The sequence below is a fragment of the Sarcophilus harrisii genome, chromosome 5 (genome assembly GCF_902635505.1).
Source record: "Sarcophilus harrisii chromosome 5, mSarHar1.11, whole genome shotgun sequence".
NCBI classification, from domain to species: Eukaryota; Metazoa; Chordata; class Mammalia; order Dasyuromorphia; family Dasyuridae; genus Sarcophilus; species Sarcophilus harrisii.
Window position 1 is genome coordinate 248,772,260 of NC_045430.1, and position 17,196 is coordinate 248,789,455.

The following is a 17,196-nucleotide window of genomic DNA, read 5'->3' on the forward strand; positions in this document are numbered from 1 at the left end:
TTTCTTATGGGCCAACCACGGTGGGTTATAATTGCTATTCTGTCTTGCTCCTGAAGCAAAAAATTAGATCAAGTTCATGACTTGAGTTTTCCCTCTTGGTATCTTTTTAGCACTCCAGGTGCCAGAGATGGCTAGAGTTGGCAAGAAGTTCTGTGTTTTTGCTTTCAAAAACACTCTGAAAACTCCCTTGGGTTGCATGCAAATTCTGAGTGGAAGGAATGAGCCTGTTTCTGTTTTAAATATTTGATCAGGGGTGAATTAGGAAGAAGGAAGGATTGAGCCAACCTGGGGCTTCTGCTGCTATAGCTTGCTGGGGTGTTTATTTTCTGCATTGGTATGAAGACAAGGGTTGACCTGCTGGTTAGGATCTTAGTCCCTTTCCTTCCTAAAGAATCGGGTCTCACTGCTTGATGATCTTTTGGGTTGAGTTCTCTATAAATTGACAATATTTCTTGACAAGACCAGTTGACTGGTTTAGAGAATCTCAGAACTGGAAGGGACTTGAGTAACTATTTTGTTCTATCTCTACTTGAACAAGAATTCCTTCTATGTGATAACCAGTGGTAATTCAGCCCTCACTTGAAGAATTCTTTCCAGTTACAGGAAATTCACTACCTCCCTATGTCACAGAAAGCTCTTTACAAGACATTTCTAGTCAATCTTTCTAGGATGATTATTTTGCCTTTATAATCCCCATCGATATATTAATCCTCACTTATTTATATGTTGTAAAATACTTGTGTCACCCATTTCATTTTCTAATTGAATTTGCTTGCTTGCTGAGGACATAGTATTCCATGTCCTATTTCAATGGCTTTTACATAGTATTCCATGTCCTATTTCAATGGCTTTGCACTGGTTTAAGGACTATTACCAACATGACATCACATCCATTAAAAAACTGGATAACTAATAATGACAAATGACGATAATAAATGTATCTTCTGATATGTCAGATCCATGATTTCATAAGCTGAAAGAGATCCAGTTGTAGAAACTCTCCCTACCCATGAAGGTCACTAACTGGTGTGAAACATCTAGTCTTACTCAGGATGGAAAATGTGGATCAAAGCATAATATTTTCACCTTTTGTTGTTGTTACTTATTTACTTGTTATCATTTTTTCCTTGTGTTTTGTTTTTCTTTTGATCTGGTTTTTCTTGTACAACGTGACAAATAGGGAAATATATTTAAAAGAATTGCACATATTTAACTTATAACAGATTGCTTGCTGTCTTGGGGAGAGAAAAGGTAAGGGAGGGATAGAGAAAAATTTGGAACACAAAGTTTTAAAAAATGCATATTAAAAACTATCTTTCAATGTATTTGGAAAATAAAATTCTATTTTAAAAAATCTAGTCAGAGAACTAATTAGGGTACTGAGAGTTTAAATGACTTGTCCACAGTCACTAGGGCAAATATATATATTTCCAATAGTATTTTATTTTTCCAAATACATGCAGATAGTTTTCAACATTCACCTTTGCAAAACCTTATTCCAAATTTTTCTTCTTTTTCTCCTTGTTCCATTCTAGCATCTTGGACAATGCTTGATACATAATGACTGATAAGTGTTAATCGAGTGAAAGGAGAGTTATAGGTATTTTATTAGTGTTGTTAAAAGGAGGGACCATGCCTTCTCTAAACTTCCTAACTTGTGTCTCACAGAATGGGGCTTATCATAGAGGAAGGGGTGCTCAAGGAGGGTCTTGGGGGCTACTTCTCCACCTTTGACGTCTGCTTGGGACTCATCTCTGACCCGCGGTTCCAAGAAGCTGTGGCGAGTACATCCTAGCATGTCAATTGGACAGATGAGGTTAAATCAAGCCTCAAACCCATTGGTGAATAAGGGGGGCATTTATCCCAAGCACATGAAGCCTTCGCTGATGGAATGGGCTAATGAGAACCCCTTGTTCCAAAAGCTAAGAAGGTGGTTGAAGCAGGAGCTATGGAATACTTAGAGCTTGGTCAGGCTTAAAGGTGCCAAGTCATCCGCTGCATCCTGGGCTATCACCAGTCTTGCCACTGGGCTCTGATGACCCTGGAAGAGAGAGGGAGGCTGCTGACTTCACACCACCCTGCCTTCTTTAATTCCAATTCATACATGAGTCAAGATATCATCCCATGATGTCACTGACCCTTTTTGAAAATGAAGGACAAACAATAATAATATATATGAATTAGTTGGTGTCTGTCTTTGAATTCTCCAGGCATATCTTACCTTATGGGACATTTAAATGCCAAATATTCTATAATCCATTAAAAAGTGGAAAGAAGCAAAATCATAGCTAAACTGAAAACTAACCAAGTTAAAGAGATTTATGCTGACAAAGTGATCATTGTCCCTGAGAATTGTTCTGCTATTGAAGAGCTGGAGTAAGGAGAACTCATTCATTGGTCTGATTTCTGACTGAGGTTGTTAGAGTTTACAAGTGAGGGCTGGTTCCAAGACTGTGGCTACCTTGAGTCTTTTATTTCTGATTCATTCATTCAGGATTTGAACTTGGGTGCTTAAATGTGACAGAAAAACTGATTTTGAAAGGGAAAAGGAATTTGGTTTCATGCTTCTCTCCTTCCCCCTTCCCAGTAAGCCAGATTGGAAAAGATTTCCTTTGATTGGCTATAAACCAAACTATTCACTCTCTCCCACTTGGGCTCCACCCTCTCCCAGAAGGGCTGGATGTGATAAGATTCCAGCTAAGGTTAAGAAGAGGCTAACAGATGGGCCCTGGCGCCTCCTTCTTGACAGATGGTCCTTCTAACATGTCAGGGAAGTGCTTTGAGTCCCAAGCCCTAGGGCCAAAATCTGCTGGCCGATCTCCTGGGACGGGGCTGGAGAATTACAAATAGTAACTGGATCCTGCTGTCTGTGGGACTCTTGACTCCCATCACCTTCATGCTCAAAAACCTTCCACTTCCCAGGAGCAATGTGAGCTTGAGACCACAGGGACAGCTCTTGGATCAATAGGGGAATTATGCAAATAAAATAAGGTCCCTGTGAGACTTTGGGTGATAATCATAGATAGCCCTTTCATCGCAATACAAAGCATTTATATTTAACCCATTTGATCCTCAGAACAACCCTGTGAGGTAGATGCTATTATTACCATTCCTATTTCATAGATGAGGAAACAGAAGAGACTGATTCTTTCTGGACCAGTTCTTCATTAGCCAATCAGCAAACATGTATGAAGCTCTTGTGGTGTGCCAGACACATGGTTAAATCTCTCTTTCTCTCTGTGTGTGTGTGTGTGTGTATATATATATATATAGTTCTAAACATATACTTAGGCTGATGGCCTGTTGTCAACCCAGTTTGTCTCGGGCACATCCGCCCACCATATTTTTCCCTCTGGGCCAGAACCACCTGTCTGTTAAGATCCTAGAGCCCACCTCTATCTCATCATCAATAGAATGGAAGCTTCTTGAGGGCAGGGACTAGATCATTCTAACCTAGACCCATTTACTTTGGTATCCACTACAGTGTCTTGTAGGCAATTAAAAGTTTGCTGAAGAAATTTCATAACTGAAAAAAATTCTCTCTCTTCCACAAAGCTGAGATTTATTGGCCAACTGGGGGCTGTTCTTACTCTTACTCTTTTTTTCTTAGATTAGGCACAGATAGCCACATACCTAACCTCCCCCCCCCCCAACCATAAAGTCATCAACTAAGTCACATTTTGGACCAGTTCTCTGCTGATGGCTCAGTCAGTTCTTTTCATTATTGGGGGACATATGGCCAATTTATGGGTTGGGGTTTTTTCTTTGTCTTTGCTGTTGTTCACTTCTTTCTAAGAAAGGACTAAAATGAACATAAAACCCTTTCAGGTCAGGGGCTTGAAGATTCTCCATTCCTTAAAGTAGGTGGGACATCCCTGGAGTAAGTGGGCCCTCCTACCAACAGCTTTGTCTAGAGTGAGGCAGCCCCAAGGAGCAACCTGATTGCTTTGAATCTAGTTATGGGGAACTAGTCCTCTCGACTAGTTTGAGAGAGAAAAAGTCCTCTCAACAAGATCACTCTCCAACAATGCAGAGATTGAGACACAGAGGCAGCGACCAGCTGTTATAAAACGGGGATCTCATAGTGGGGGGATCTCAAAATCAGTTCTTAGGATCTTGCTCTAGTGTTAGATTTTTGCTGATCATCAAGGAAGAGTTTTCTAACAACTGGATTCAGTGAAGAGTTATCAAGCACCTACTTAGCACTAACTCTCTAGCTTTAAGTTCATTCTATCTTGTTCAGCTCTCCAAATAGGAAGAAGCAGTGGTGGTAGTTGTAGTCCTGCTGTGATACCTGTGATCTTAGACAAGTCACTTACTCTCACCTCCCCCAAGCCTCAAGCTTCCTTAGCTGTAACTTTGAGGTCCCTTCCACCTTGTGATCTGATCATTTTATCAAAAAACCTCATTTTGCAGATGAGCAAACAAAGCTCTTTATTTTTATTAAAATTCTTTAACCCCTCAAAAATATTAATTAATTGGAACCCTTTGTCTTCTTTCAAGAAAAGTACCAGCCCTCCTGGCTTTATCAAACCTCCCAGAAGTAATTTGTGGATCTATGCAGGCCCCTCTTGGGACACCTCAAACCTTCTTTGTAAAGTCTGACCCAAACAGGACATAATACTCTAATTGGACTCCCCCACCAAGCTAGAGGACAGGGGAACGAGGATCCTCATTAAAAACGAGGAGGCGTCGGGAGGATCCTCATTAAGAACAAGAAGGCGTCTGGTTGGTGATCCTGTTTCCACTTTGCCCCAAGAGGATTTACCCACTTGCATGAGATAATGAAGAGTGAGCACAACTAAGAGACTACACTACACAGTAACAGCAATACTGTTTGAAAGACGACTTTGAACGACGAAGTTATTCTGAGTATTCTAAATAACCCAATCAGCTACAAAGGACCTATTAGGGAAGATGCTGTCTAGCCAGAGGAAAAACTGACAAACCAAAGTACACAAAGTAGGGGCACACATACACACACACACAAACACACACACACACACACACACACACACGGTGGCCTTCTCTACTGTGGGGTGGGGAGGAAGCCTGGAATTTAAAATGCAAAAAATCAAAAACAACAGATTTCTATTCCTCCCCTACTACCTCAATCACAGGCAATTCACTTTCTGTAGCATCCCCATTATTCGTTTAGTTTCTTATATATGTTTTTGTTTGTTTCCTTTATGAGATTACTCAGCTCTGGAGGGCAGGAGTCATGTTTTATATTTGTCTGACTCCCTCACAGGGCCCGGACACTTGCTGAGCATACAGAGGATACTCAAGAAATACCCGATGGTTGTGTCCATAATTTGCTCACCCTTCCCACCTGCAGCCGCCCTCCAGCCCCACCCCTGCCTCTCTCCCCCTTAGGGGTTTCTAGCTCTTGCTAGATCTGGTTACACAAGGCTTGAGATCCATCCTAGAAAAAGTCTAGATTCTATTAACTAAGGAGGGTGGTTCTAGCCCTGTTGTGATAAATGACACAGCTGAGACAACAGTGAGAGAAATGACAAGTTTTAGTAAGTAAGGAAATTCTCCAAGGCACCAAACATCATTACAAACACCAACAGCACAAGAAGACATTTGGAGGCTGGGTCTGCGAAGCAGCAACCGTGGACTCTGGAGGTGCATGAAATAACCGTCATTTTCCAGCCCTGAAATTCCAGAACAAAACTCCCGCTCACCACCCCCAGCCAGAAGGACCCTCACAAGGTGGCAGAGGCCCTGGTAGGAGGCTGAGAGAGCACAGCTTCCAGGAGAGCTCTCTTCTTCCTCCTCAATAAAGAGAAAATGGCCCTGGATGCCAGTTTGGAGGCCCAAACTCCAAGCTAAGGCAAATGCTTGAGCCCAGAACTCCCTAACAGAACAACCCATGATTTCCTTGGCTGTAAGAATTTTTGCTTCTGGAAGACTGACCTTTCCCTTGTGTCCAAGGAACCCAGTCCCAGGGTGGGCTGCTCTGTCCAAACTGCTTTGGTTCAACTCACCGTAGACGTGACACCTTTGCACGCTGCTGAGCATGGGGAGCCAGAAGGGACAATGCATCATTTACAAAGGAAGGCCCCCGGTATCCGTGCCCCAGACCAGGTGCCAGTAATGGGACCGGGGCCACTGCTTTTGGTCTCCGAACAAGGGGTTTGAGAATTGTTCAGCTCTTACTATGGGCCGGTTGAGACAGTGAAGGCCCCAGAGGCCATCACAAGGGTAAGCCCCACGACCCTGCTTTAGGTCCAAAGAAAACCTTTTCCCTTTGGTGAGAACCCATAGCTGGGCAGAGGTAGAACACATAGGTTAAGGCAGCTTGGATGAGTGGACTGGACATTTTTTTTTTTTTTTTTTTTTTTTTTGGGGGCTGACTGTTCTAGCCTGGCCTCTAGAATAAATTCTGGAACGCAGACTTTTAGCTTCGTCCTTCTAATTCCTTTAACTCAGTCCCCAATCTATGTCCTTCATCACACATACACAAAGGGCGAAGAGTCACAAGACTTCCACAGAGACAGGCTGGTTCTTCGGTACAGGACTCCCTGGACGCTAAGTCCTGAGCTGCCCCTTGGTTGAATGGGAGGACTATCCTGTGGTCTACACTCTCAGAGAACAGTTCCTTCTGAGGCAATGACAGGCAGACAATAGCACCGGCTTCCCAACCACCAAAGGACACAGAGTTCAGTGACCAGTCATAAAAGAAAGTTAAACTGGCCCAAAGATCCATCTGGGGCTCAGATGTTTTCATTTCATAAATAATAAAGTTGCTACCAGAGAAAAACAAATTGCTGACCCAGAAAAACCTTAAGGGGTCAAAGGAGGAAGCAGCCTTCTGGGATTTTGTGTTCTGTGCATTTATGGTAGGAGTTGCTAATAAGCTCAACTTACCGGGTTATTCATCCCCCAAGTGCGCTGGTCACATCAGTAAGAGCACAAGCTAGTCATGGTTAATGGAAATAAAGAGACTCCACCTCACACTTTACTCATCACCTTTCCTGTGACACGTAGGGCGGATACATCATTCTGACAAAGGTGCCGTTCTGCTATCCTTTCTCTCCCCATCCATGAAAACCTCAGATTTCTTAAGGATGCCCTACATCCTCATGCCAAAAAGTCTGGTCTGGTCTTATTAAAAGTGGGGCCTCATATTGGGATGGTTAAGCGTGGTATACTGTAACTGCTGGGCAGGTCTGAAGCTAGTTGAGACAAATCTGGGTGGAGCAACTCGAGTTAATTTTCAGCTGATTTCATCTAAAAGGGGACTAGAAAAACAGGACTGGAGCCCAGCAGCAGCCTTAGTCAGCAAAAGGGAAGGGTTAAGTCACAGGAGTTGGAGTAGGGGGAAGAATTATGTTTCTGAATGACATCTAGCGAAGGGAGGATGAGCTGGTTCACACCAAGGGATTTGGTGAGAACACCGGGCAGAGAGACCCTCACCGTTCTGGAATTTGGGGAGGAGGTGACTGACTAGAAAGCCAGAGAATTTCTGCCTCACTTCCCCAGGAGACGGCCCCGTAGAAGCTGTATTTTTACAAGTCATTCCAGTTGTCAAGACCACACCTGACTAGGAGATGTAGCAGCCAGATATTAAAATATATGAATGATAGTGTGTGTGTGTGTGTACTATATGACCCACAAGGCACAGGGAAGGAAAATTCACTGCTTTCTTTTGCACAGAAGCTGGACACCTCTCTGATTAGAATAAGGGAACACATCAAAAGCATAATCCATCACCTTCAGGCAGGGACATGTTTCTTGGAAACCCTTTTTTGGAGACAGATTTTTTTCTTTTCTTTTCTTTTTAAAAGTCCTTTGAAATCTGCTGGTGGCCCTATTAGCCTAGGTTAATTAATACATTTTCCCTACAAGGCAGATTTAAAGCAAAGACCTCTGAGAGATGACCCAATAGCAGAGAGGAGGAACAAACACATTTAGGCCACCGATTGGCCTAAAAAACACCCTTGACCTTCCATGGGTTTTCCTCTGTGTAATACACAAACACACATATTTGCCCATTATTTTGCAAGATAATATAATCTCCAAATTGTTCATCTTGATAAAGGCACCTGGTTATATTGGACATAAACGTTTTTTGGTGCTAGCTGAGCTCTGCTGAGTAATTAGTGAGAATCACCTCTGTGGGGGCTGATTCCCTGTGCCGTGTTCCCAGCATGAGCCCCATCTCCCAGGGCACACGTGCATATATTAATCTCCTTAGTGCTGTACAAGTGGAACTCATCACACGAGCCCCTTTTAAAGTGAGACAGGGACGCAGACACGCCACCTCAGGGGTACAACCCGCCAGTGATCTATTGCACTTTCGGCCAGTCGACAGCCAGGCCTTCTAAGGCCGTAGCGAGCCGTGGGAAACTCCTTTCTGTAGTGACTGAGAGCCTGGTGTCTGTAGCCTTCTTTGGGTCTGAGTCTAAGCCCAAGGTAAGAGGAGGCCGGGCAGCTGTACATGACAGCACGGCAGGAAACCACCGGGGCCTGCCCTGCCCCCTCTATCCCTGCAGTGGGGGGTGTTCCCCACAGGGCTCCTGCACGGGGAAGCCCCTAATTTCTAGCTGTTCCGGACCCACCAGTCTTTGTGCCAGCCTCCAGAAATTAGGGATGTGAAAGTTAGGGTCCCAAGGTCGGGCTCTGAGCCCGAGGGCACAATCCCCTCCCTCCCCATCTTCCCCCCTTGCTTCTATCCCAGGCTTCTCCCTCCTGGTCAGTGTGAGCTCCGCTTCCAGGGGCCCAGGAGCAGGGCCCATTCTGGCCTCCACAAGGGCAGGATTCCCAGGAGAAGCAAAGGTGGAAGGAATCAGCCTTTGGTGATGAGAGGCTGAGAACGGCGGCCAGAAAAAAGCTCAGCATCTGGCACTCCAGGGAAATGCCAGGCTCCCAGTGTGAGGCTCCGTTCTCGGAGAACCGCAGAGAAAGGCTGCGTCCTCCTCCTCTCAGGAGTAAGAAGGGGAGGAGGAACAGGCTAAAAGGAACAGGAGCTTTGGGGGGAAATCTCTTAAGCTGAAGTCTCTGCAGCTCTGGGCTTTCTTTCTAGAAACGGGGTCCCCGGGGCAGCAGGCCTTTCAGCCCCCAATGCCAAGAGGTCACTCAGGCTTTCACTTCCTCAGGCCCACCCGCCTCTCGGTCTTCGGCGCACCTTTCCGCGCACCCTTCGGCGCACCCTTCCGCACCTCCGCCTCCAGAGGCTGTCCCCGACACCGCTGTGGCTCGGAGCAGGTCTGGCTTGCTGTCCACACTCTTAAAAGGGTTGAACCAATTCAGGGAGAAGCTGCCCCCAAAAGCTGCTTCCATCCCTTCCCAGCTGCTGAGCTTCTCCCAAGTCGGGTTTTCATTCTTGAGTCGCTCGATGCCCTGGAGTTAAAAAAGGAGAGAGAGAAAAAGGGAGAAAGCTGTGACATCTCCAAGGAGGGGCCCGAGGCAACTCTGGGGCCGAGTCCCTGCTCAGGGCCCTCTCCCGCACCGTGCAGGAGGAGCCGCGGGGAGGGGGTGATGGGGCCGGGACATGCAGGGGGGGGGCTCGTGGTGGGAGATTCCGCCTACAGCTTTTGAAGCGCTTACTGTGGGCTGAGGGGGGTGCGAGGGAGTGGTGGGCAGGCCTAAGGAGCTTGAGGGACAAGAATAACAACGTAGCCGCCCCCATTTCCAAGGAGATGGCAGGAAGGGATTTGGTTTGCCATCCCAGAAAGGGGTGGAAGATGAAGGTGAGGCAGAGGGGGCCATCATGCCCTTCCCACCCCCCCGCTCCCACCGCACGGGCTCAGCCTCCCCCTCCAAGCCCAGTAAAAAACACCCTCACTCCAGCGGGCCCAAGGAAGCAGGGACCCGGGAGACGGAGCCACTGGACCGCTCGCCCGGCTCCCTCGGCTCTGAAGGCGGTCTGACTGACCAGGGGTGGAGATGGGCAGCCCAGTGAGTTCAGAGGCCCAGATGATCAAATGAAGCCAGATGGTGAAGGGGCCAAACCATCAGCTGGGGCTTAACTGGAGGAGAAGGTGGCAGGTCTGTCCCACCCACAGGCGGTGCTGCTGGAGACCCCCTCTCCCTCCACCATGGGCGCTGCCAACCCACAGCTGTGGCAAGGAAGTGGAACAAGGGGGAAACCCAGCAATGGGGGAAGGGCTTAGAAAGCACCCCAGCAGGGGAGAAGCAAGACTTCACTAAAGACAGCCTCGGCCATGCTGCCCGCCCCCATCCACTCACCTGCTCCTGGGACCATCACTCACCAGTCAGCCACTGACCAGGAGAGCATTGGGAGGAAGTGGCAAGGAGTTAAGCGCGCGGCTGGGGACCGTGGGGGGAGATTCTGACCTTTCTTTAGCCCTCTTTCCCAGGGCCCAAGTACCACCACCAGCCCCTGGGCCCATCCCTCCTCAACGCTGATCAGAAAGCCAAGGAACAGGGGGAAGGGGAAGGAACCAGTAAGTATCTCTTCAGCCTGACTGACAACTCCTACCTCACTGATCCTCACAACCCTGGGAGGTGGGGCAGGAGGCCGAGGCAGGTGGGGCTTAAGTGACCGGCCTGGGTCACTAGTTTGCCCACAGGCCTTTCCTGGGTCTTAGGGTATTAGGGGTCACTTAGCATCACCCTCACTTGAGCTGAGGCCCAGGGAAGGGAAGGGATTTGTTCCAAGGGCAGCTTCCTCCAGCTCCACCCCAGGGCCGTGTCCCCGGCTCGGGCTGCCTGGCGAAGGACCCTCCCTGGCCAGACGTGCATTCAGCCTCAGCTGGTCAGGCCACCACGGGACCCCCCACGCCAAGGGGAAGGTCCAGGGGAACACGTTTTTGCCAGCCAAGAGTTCCAGCTGGAGGGGACCTCACAGCTCCTGCTCTCCCAGCCGTGACTGGCCCAAGGTCACACAGAAAGCTGAGGAGGATTAGAATTGAGGATTTCCTCTTCCCCTTCCCCCACCGGGACAGTTCTCTTGGATGCCCTTCCCCAGGAAGCTCTCTTCGCCCTGCTTCTGAAATGTGGGTTTTTAGATCTTGATGCGGGTTGTCCAGGGGCAACATGGGCCTGGTCCTTTTGTGCCCTTATCTAAGTCACCTGCTTTTCTGTTCTTTACCTTCCATGGCAATGCCAGGAACTCAGGGGGCTCACTGAGGGAAATGCTGACACTTCTTGCACGCAGTCATTTGGGATCCAGGGTCTGAAAAGCCCTTCTCCGGGATCCTGCTGCCCACCCGTTGTGCAGTTGATGGTAAAAACTCAGGAGAAATTATGCCTTCCATTCACTCACAAGGTCATGAAATCTCAGAGCTGGACACAGACTCGAGGGATGGGATGAGAAACCTGAGATGGAATGAGGGGGAGCCCCTCCCTCCCAGGGGTGCCACAAGGACCAACGAGGTAACTCCTGCCCCGGGCTTACCAGCCATTAGCCGGGTTTAACTTTAGTATGTTTCCCATGGTATCCTACAACTCTCAGTCACCTGTGGAGGAGCGGGGCTCGCTTGTGATTTCTCTGTGTGAGGACTCCCAGTGAGTCAGCTCCCTTCACCAATCTTGGTGCACACCTGCTACCCCACTTGGGAGCTGCCTGGGGCACTTGTCTAGGGCCAGCATTTGGTAGAAGAGGCACCGACAGGACTGTGGACCTGGAGACAGAAGGACTCGGGGGCCACTCACTCAAATGTCCTGTTACAGTTGGGGAAACGGAGGCAGAAGCAATGTGGGCTGCACAAAGTCACACACGGCATGAGATGGGATTTGTACCCGGGTCCTTTTATTCCAGTCAGGGCTTCTTCCTCTATACTACCCTGCTTCCTGGAACCCCGGACTTCCCTGCTCCGAAGCCCCTGCTCTCTCCCCACTGTGCCAAATTGCCCCCGCATTTGCCTTTACACCCACAGACACTTACTATGGCTTATCTTTTGAGAAGCTGGTGGCTCTTTTTCACTTTCTGAAGTAATCTCACACCCACTAGCTCTTTCATCCTCACAAAAACATTATAAACTACATCAGGCAGATGCCGACTCCACTGCCTCCCATCATTCTTCTCCATAACCATGTGCCAGAAGTTAGAACGAGGAGAAAACAATCCAGATCATCCAGAGAGGGTCCCCAGGCCTGACGGCTTCAAAACCCCTAAGTCTGGCAGCCTACTGCACGAAAGCATGGCATCAGAGACAGACGGTGCTGGCGCAGAAGGCTTGAGGCCATTAAGGGGCAGAAGTGAACCGATGTCGGTGTGAACCCACCCAGAACAGGCTGGCTCAAGGACATGGGGTCCAAGAGAACCTCATGTCCACCGCTGGGCTCTGGGACTGCTTGATCCACAGACAGCCAGGAGGCTTGTGGACTAAGGTTTTCTGCGATGAACTAAATCTAGCTCTTCTGTTCGTTCCTCTCTTTGGTTTCCATCAGGTGTGTCTGGGTAATGACGCTTCCCATGGCCTCACCAAGGGGCCACAGAAAGCCCCTTTCTTTTCAGGCCGATTACCAACTTTCACACAAACGCAGAAGTCAGGGGCTAAAACCGAGCACTGCGGGGAAACAAGTTCCTTGAGGGGATGGAAAAGAAGGTTTCCACTGGACTCAATCACTGGGAAAAGGGCAAAAGCCAACAAATAGCATCCTCCCACTTCATGGGGAATTCTTTATTTTCTACAAGGCATTCTCATATAGATCATTCTCTGGGGTTGTTAAGTATATTGAAAAACAAAACCAAAAAAAAAAGTAGTCATACATACAATGAACAGAAATACAAAATCGACTATATCGTTGATACATACAGGATGATACAATACCATTGATTCCAGGTTACTCAGACCATTATTCATTTGGAGGATTACTTTAGCCCCAGCTTTCTCCCCTGCTTCCATTGCTGGCCCTTTGGCTAGTAAGTGACTTTGCCCAAATACATTAGGGAAAATGAGATGAATTAATCAGTTTGGTTATGTCAAAGCTACTTATCTTTTGTAAAACAGACTGGAGGGTGGGGAATGGGTGAGGGGGAGGGAGAGGGTAAAGTAGCCATAGACAGTGCCCTGTACCAGGTACAAAAAAGTACTGATTGATGGGAATGAAAGGAGATTTTTTTTACATTCTTTGTGGATCTCAACTACTCCCGCTTTCCCTTTCCCATTGGCTTGGATGACCCAAAGCTGGCTGGTAAGTGCAAGGTCCCTAAGAAGCAAAGTACGATATGAATAGATGTTATTCAATTCAACACAAAGCTTACTTTGTGCAAGGCACTGTGCTTGGCTCTGGGGGAAATAGGGGAACAAAGGACACAGTCCTCACCCTCAAAGGGCTTACAATCTGCTGGGCGAAGGGGTGGGGGAGGAGGAAACATAGCGCAAGGCGCCTTCCTCACAACAACCCTGTGAGGTAGGTAGTGCAAGCTTGAGATCCCCATTTGTAATGAGGAGCCTGAGGCTCAGAGACAGTAGGTGTCTTGCCCAAAGTGGCACAGCAGACAGCTGAACCCGCTACACCGGGCGCCTCAATTAAGACCACACACAGACGGGCCCAGACACTGCACACAGAGTCACAAACAAAGCTGCATTGATTTTGCATGTGTTAATCTGAGAGAAGTCACAGAATGTTGAGCTGTGAGGGGGTCACGGCCATTGTGGCCTCCAGCTCGCTCGCTCTATGGAGGAAATGGAGCAGGAGGCAAAAGGGACCCTGGCCCTCGGGCTCCCCGGGCAAGGGAGCCTGGGATCCTTCTCAGGGTTCTCTATAAAGAGGAGGGAAAATGAAGGACTTTCAGGCATATGCCTTTGTCCTCCAGAAGCACCTTTCCTCAAGGTACCTCCATCCACCTTTTATGTGGGCTCACCTGATTTTAGAGCGGGAAGGAACCTGAGCGGTCATCTGGGCCGTCCAACCCTCTAGGCTAAGGATGGGCAAGACAATCAGTGAGTGGGAAAGCCCACATCTGAATTCGGCTTTTCGAATTTCCCATCCCCGACTCTTTCCATACATCGAACTGAGAGCAAATTTAATAATGCTACAATAAGGAAGACTGTAAGCTGACTACGATTTATAACCCTACAATGTGCTTCTTTTGGCAAATGTTATCATATACATGAGAAATTATTGATCACAGAAAAAGCTTCCTATGCTTTTGGGGCACAGGAAATTTTGTGCATGCTAAAACGTTTTACTGCTCTTCTCAGACTCTCAGGTAAAATCTGAAAAGGACTAAAGAAACATAAGCTAGTTCAAAGGAACACGGATTCCTTTTAAAATGATGAAAGCTGCTTCTATTTCAAGGGCATTTAAACACTGATCTATGTTTTCCTTTTGTCTTACTGTCCAATTCAAAACCGGAGTCGAATAGGAAGGGGATAGTGAGAGGAGAGGAAGAGGGGATGGGATTGTTGTTGGTAAAGGCAGCTAAACTAAGAACTACCAAAAAGCCAATCAAAGTTGGGGTTTAAGATGCCCATGAAGATTCAAAACTGATTTTTTCTTGGTATGTTTAAATTAAACTATCAGTGTTATTAAAGAGTTAAACCACTAATGTATAAAAGGAGAAGCAAAACTGCTAAGAAAATCAGTCCCATTCTTCCCTGGGCCCTGTGAAAGTATTGTTTGTTGCATAAGTAAGTAGAGAAAGTAAGGCAGGGAAAGGAAATTGACTTGGGCAAAGTACTGGCTGAGTTAGTCAAACAGGAAGGAAATGATTTGTTTCAATCTGAATGGTCACAACCAAAGAGCTGAGATCTCTACAGAGCGATACTAGATGAAGGCAAAATTTTGTTTGCAGTGGCTTTTCCTTCTAACTTGCTTCTAATCAAGGTCACATGCAAAAGACATTCCCCCCTTTCCCAAGAACTCGGCTACTATAACTGAAATGTGAAGTCGTATCATCTTGACTCCATTCCTACAGGCTAAAGGACTGAAATTCACTCAGTGAATTTATTTAGTCCAGAGAAACCAAAGAAATATAGCTTTTGGTCTTCAAGACATCAACTCACCCACTGGGCTGAGGCAATTAGAATCTTTTTTCCCAGAGAAGGAGTTTTAGAACATTGGTTAAAAAGGACCTACCAAAAAACATTTTTAGACAAAAAAAGAAAAAATCACATCAATTGCAGAGAGAATTCGCTTATTTTCTCCTTATATTGCAACAGGTCACAAAGCTAAATCAGAAAACAAGTTTTGGAAAAATTTTATTGCATGTGTTTTCCATGTGGAAGCATTGACAGAATCAAAAAGATGTGGCACATTCACATTTTCTTTCTGAAAAGTGGCACAGATTATTGACTTTCTCCACATCCAGATTTGGACTGATGCATTAGCACATCTCACACTCTCATACTCTCAAAATGAAAGCTAAAAATAGATTTAAAAAATCAACTGATAAGGATCCAGACATCCAGCATTCAAAATGTCCTCCCACCTGCCGCCAGTACATTCAAGGATTCCTGCTCCCCCGGTCACCTTCGTCACCCCGGCCGGGGTCCCTTTTTGGTTATGTGTAGGACACGCATCTTTCCTTCTCCTGGCTCAGACCAGAGTGCCACCCATTCTGCCCACATCATCTAGATTGTAGCGTTCTGATTCCCCAACATTGCCAACCTGACTGCTTCCGACCTACGTGTGCACGTGGATTTATTACTGTGTGTAGCTATCAGAGGATGACTTTGCTCGATGGGTTTGTAAATGCTAATCCCTGAAAATGATTTATTCTTGGGAGGGTGTGTGTGTGTGCCAGTCTACTGCAGGGCCAGTGTTCTGATACCAAGGTCTCTGCCGCCTCCACATCCCCGATCACTAACACTGTTTAACTGGCATCTCACCAAGGAAACAATGGCTTGAACTGCTCTCCTAAAGTTGCATTTCTCATTCTTCTTTTAGTATAAGGCATTTTGCACTGAGGAAAAATCGTCCATCCAAGTCATTCTATCGACTAACAGAGGGCACAATTTCTTGATTTGGTGGAAACAGACGTTACTGCTGTTTACCCCACACCTTCACCCCTCACCCCCACCCCCACCCCCACCCACAAGGCAGCTTAGACAGAACTGATTTTTTCTTTATCAGGAGCAAGGAACAGAGGGCCCTGGGCCTTGTTTTTAAAGCTAATCCCAAGTCCTATGAAGCCAGCGGCCCGAGGGCCCTTCTGGGCAGCTCCATTCCCTGATCCTCAGTATTTCCCAGCTCAGTTATGCAGTGTCCATCTTCGGGTGAGGTCCCAGGAGCCCCACTGCTGCCCCAGGATGGCTCTCCTCCCCGCGATGGTCCCCAGAGGTCCCGGAGGCAGATGGCATTCTGCTCGCTCTGCGGGGACCACCAAAGTCACGGCTCACGCGGTTAGTAGAGGTGGGCACAATCACTGGAAATCGCGCCCCTTTCACGTTAGTTACGCCAAACAGAAAGCAGAGAAGAAACCAAAGGCCAGGAAAGTTAATTTAAAAGGGTTTGAAAAAAAGAAGAGGAGGAGGAGCTCCAACCACCAGAAGCTGCCTGGACAGCCTGAGAAACCGGAGCTCATCAGCAGAAGGGGATTTTTTTTCTCTGCAATGCTCGCCATTTTACTTGATGTTAAAAAAAAGTTTTTGTTTTGCTTTTTCGGTTTAAACATTCATGTAAAATTTATTGAACGGTAGTGCTGTAATGTGGTTTATGTTTTAGTGGATCTGCTGGTCAAGGATTCTTCAGACCACATACTGGTACGGGTCTGCTTTCCCCTGGTCTGGTGTAGCAAATGGGCTAAGCCATGCTATAGAGAACGGATGGCCAAATACTGCTTTCATGTTCATCCATTTTGTTTTTTTGGCCCATCTTCTCTCTTCCTTTTTCAATTGTTCTATTCCCTGAAAACAAGAACAATCACACTTTCAGTCAAGCACTTTCATCACGATGGTTTTGTTTTGGGGGAGGGAAATGCCCATTGCCTTATGGCAAATGAAATAAAAGTTTTTTTTAATCTAGAAAATACTTTTCTTTTTTCTTCTTTAAAATTGGAAAAAAATATGCAAGAAAAATATGACAAAATTATACCTATCTTTTCTTTTCTTTTCTTTTTTTGAGGATATGGAGGAAACACATCTGTAAGCATTTTTTTTTTTTTTAAAGAGGGGGAAAACCCAACAAATCAGAGGCAGAATTTAATAATCACAACCAATTTCTGATTACTTAGACCTCCGGCTGTCTTTTTGTTAGGAACTAGCTTCTTCTAAGCTGAGCCTGGTTTAAGAGCCAGCATGGACCTGACATCCTGAAAAATGTAATGATAAT

The 17,196-nt window shown here is 46.7% G+C and overlaps 1 protein-coding gene across 7 annotated transcripts in view; it reads right to left on the bottom strand.

The window, feature by feature from the left end:
- Nucleotides 1-1,499: 1,499 nt before the first annotated feature.
- The window catches only part of ZDHHC3 (zinc finger DHHC-type palmitoyltransferase 3), a 72,805-nt gene continuing 57,108 nt past the window's right edge, over nucleotides 1,500-17,196 (bottom strand). For 5 of the 7 annotated variants that reach the window (XM_031940074.1, XM_031940077.1, XM_031940075.1 and 2 more), the window contains one exon: nucleotides 5,505-9,351. In XM_031940074.1, coding sequence (XP_031795934.1) covers nucleotides 9,088-9,351 — 264 coding nt within the window. In that variant the 3' untranslated portion in view covers nucleotides 5,505-9,087. Of the gene's footprint in view, nucleotides 2,042-5,504; nucleotides 9,352-12,570; nucleotides 16,773-17,196 lie in introns of those variants that run through there. The other 2 variants (XM_031940079.1, XM_031940080.1) reach the window with 2 other exon arrangements.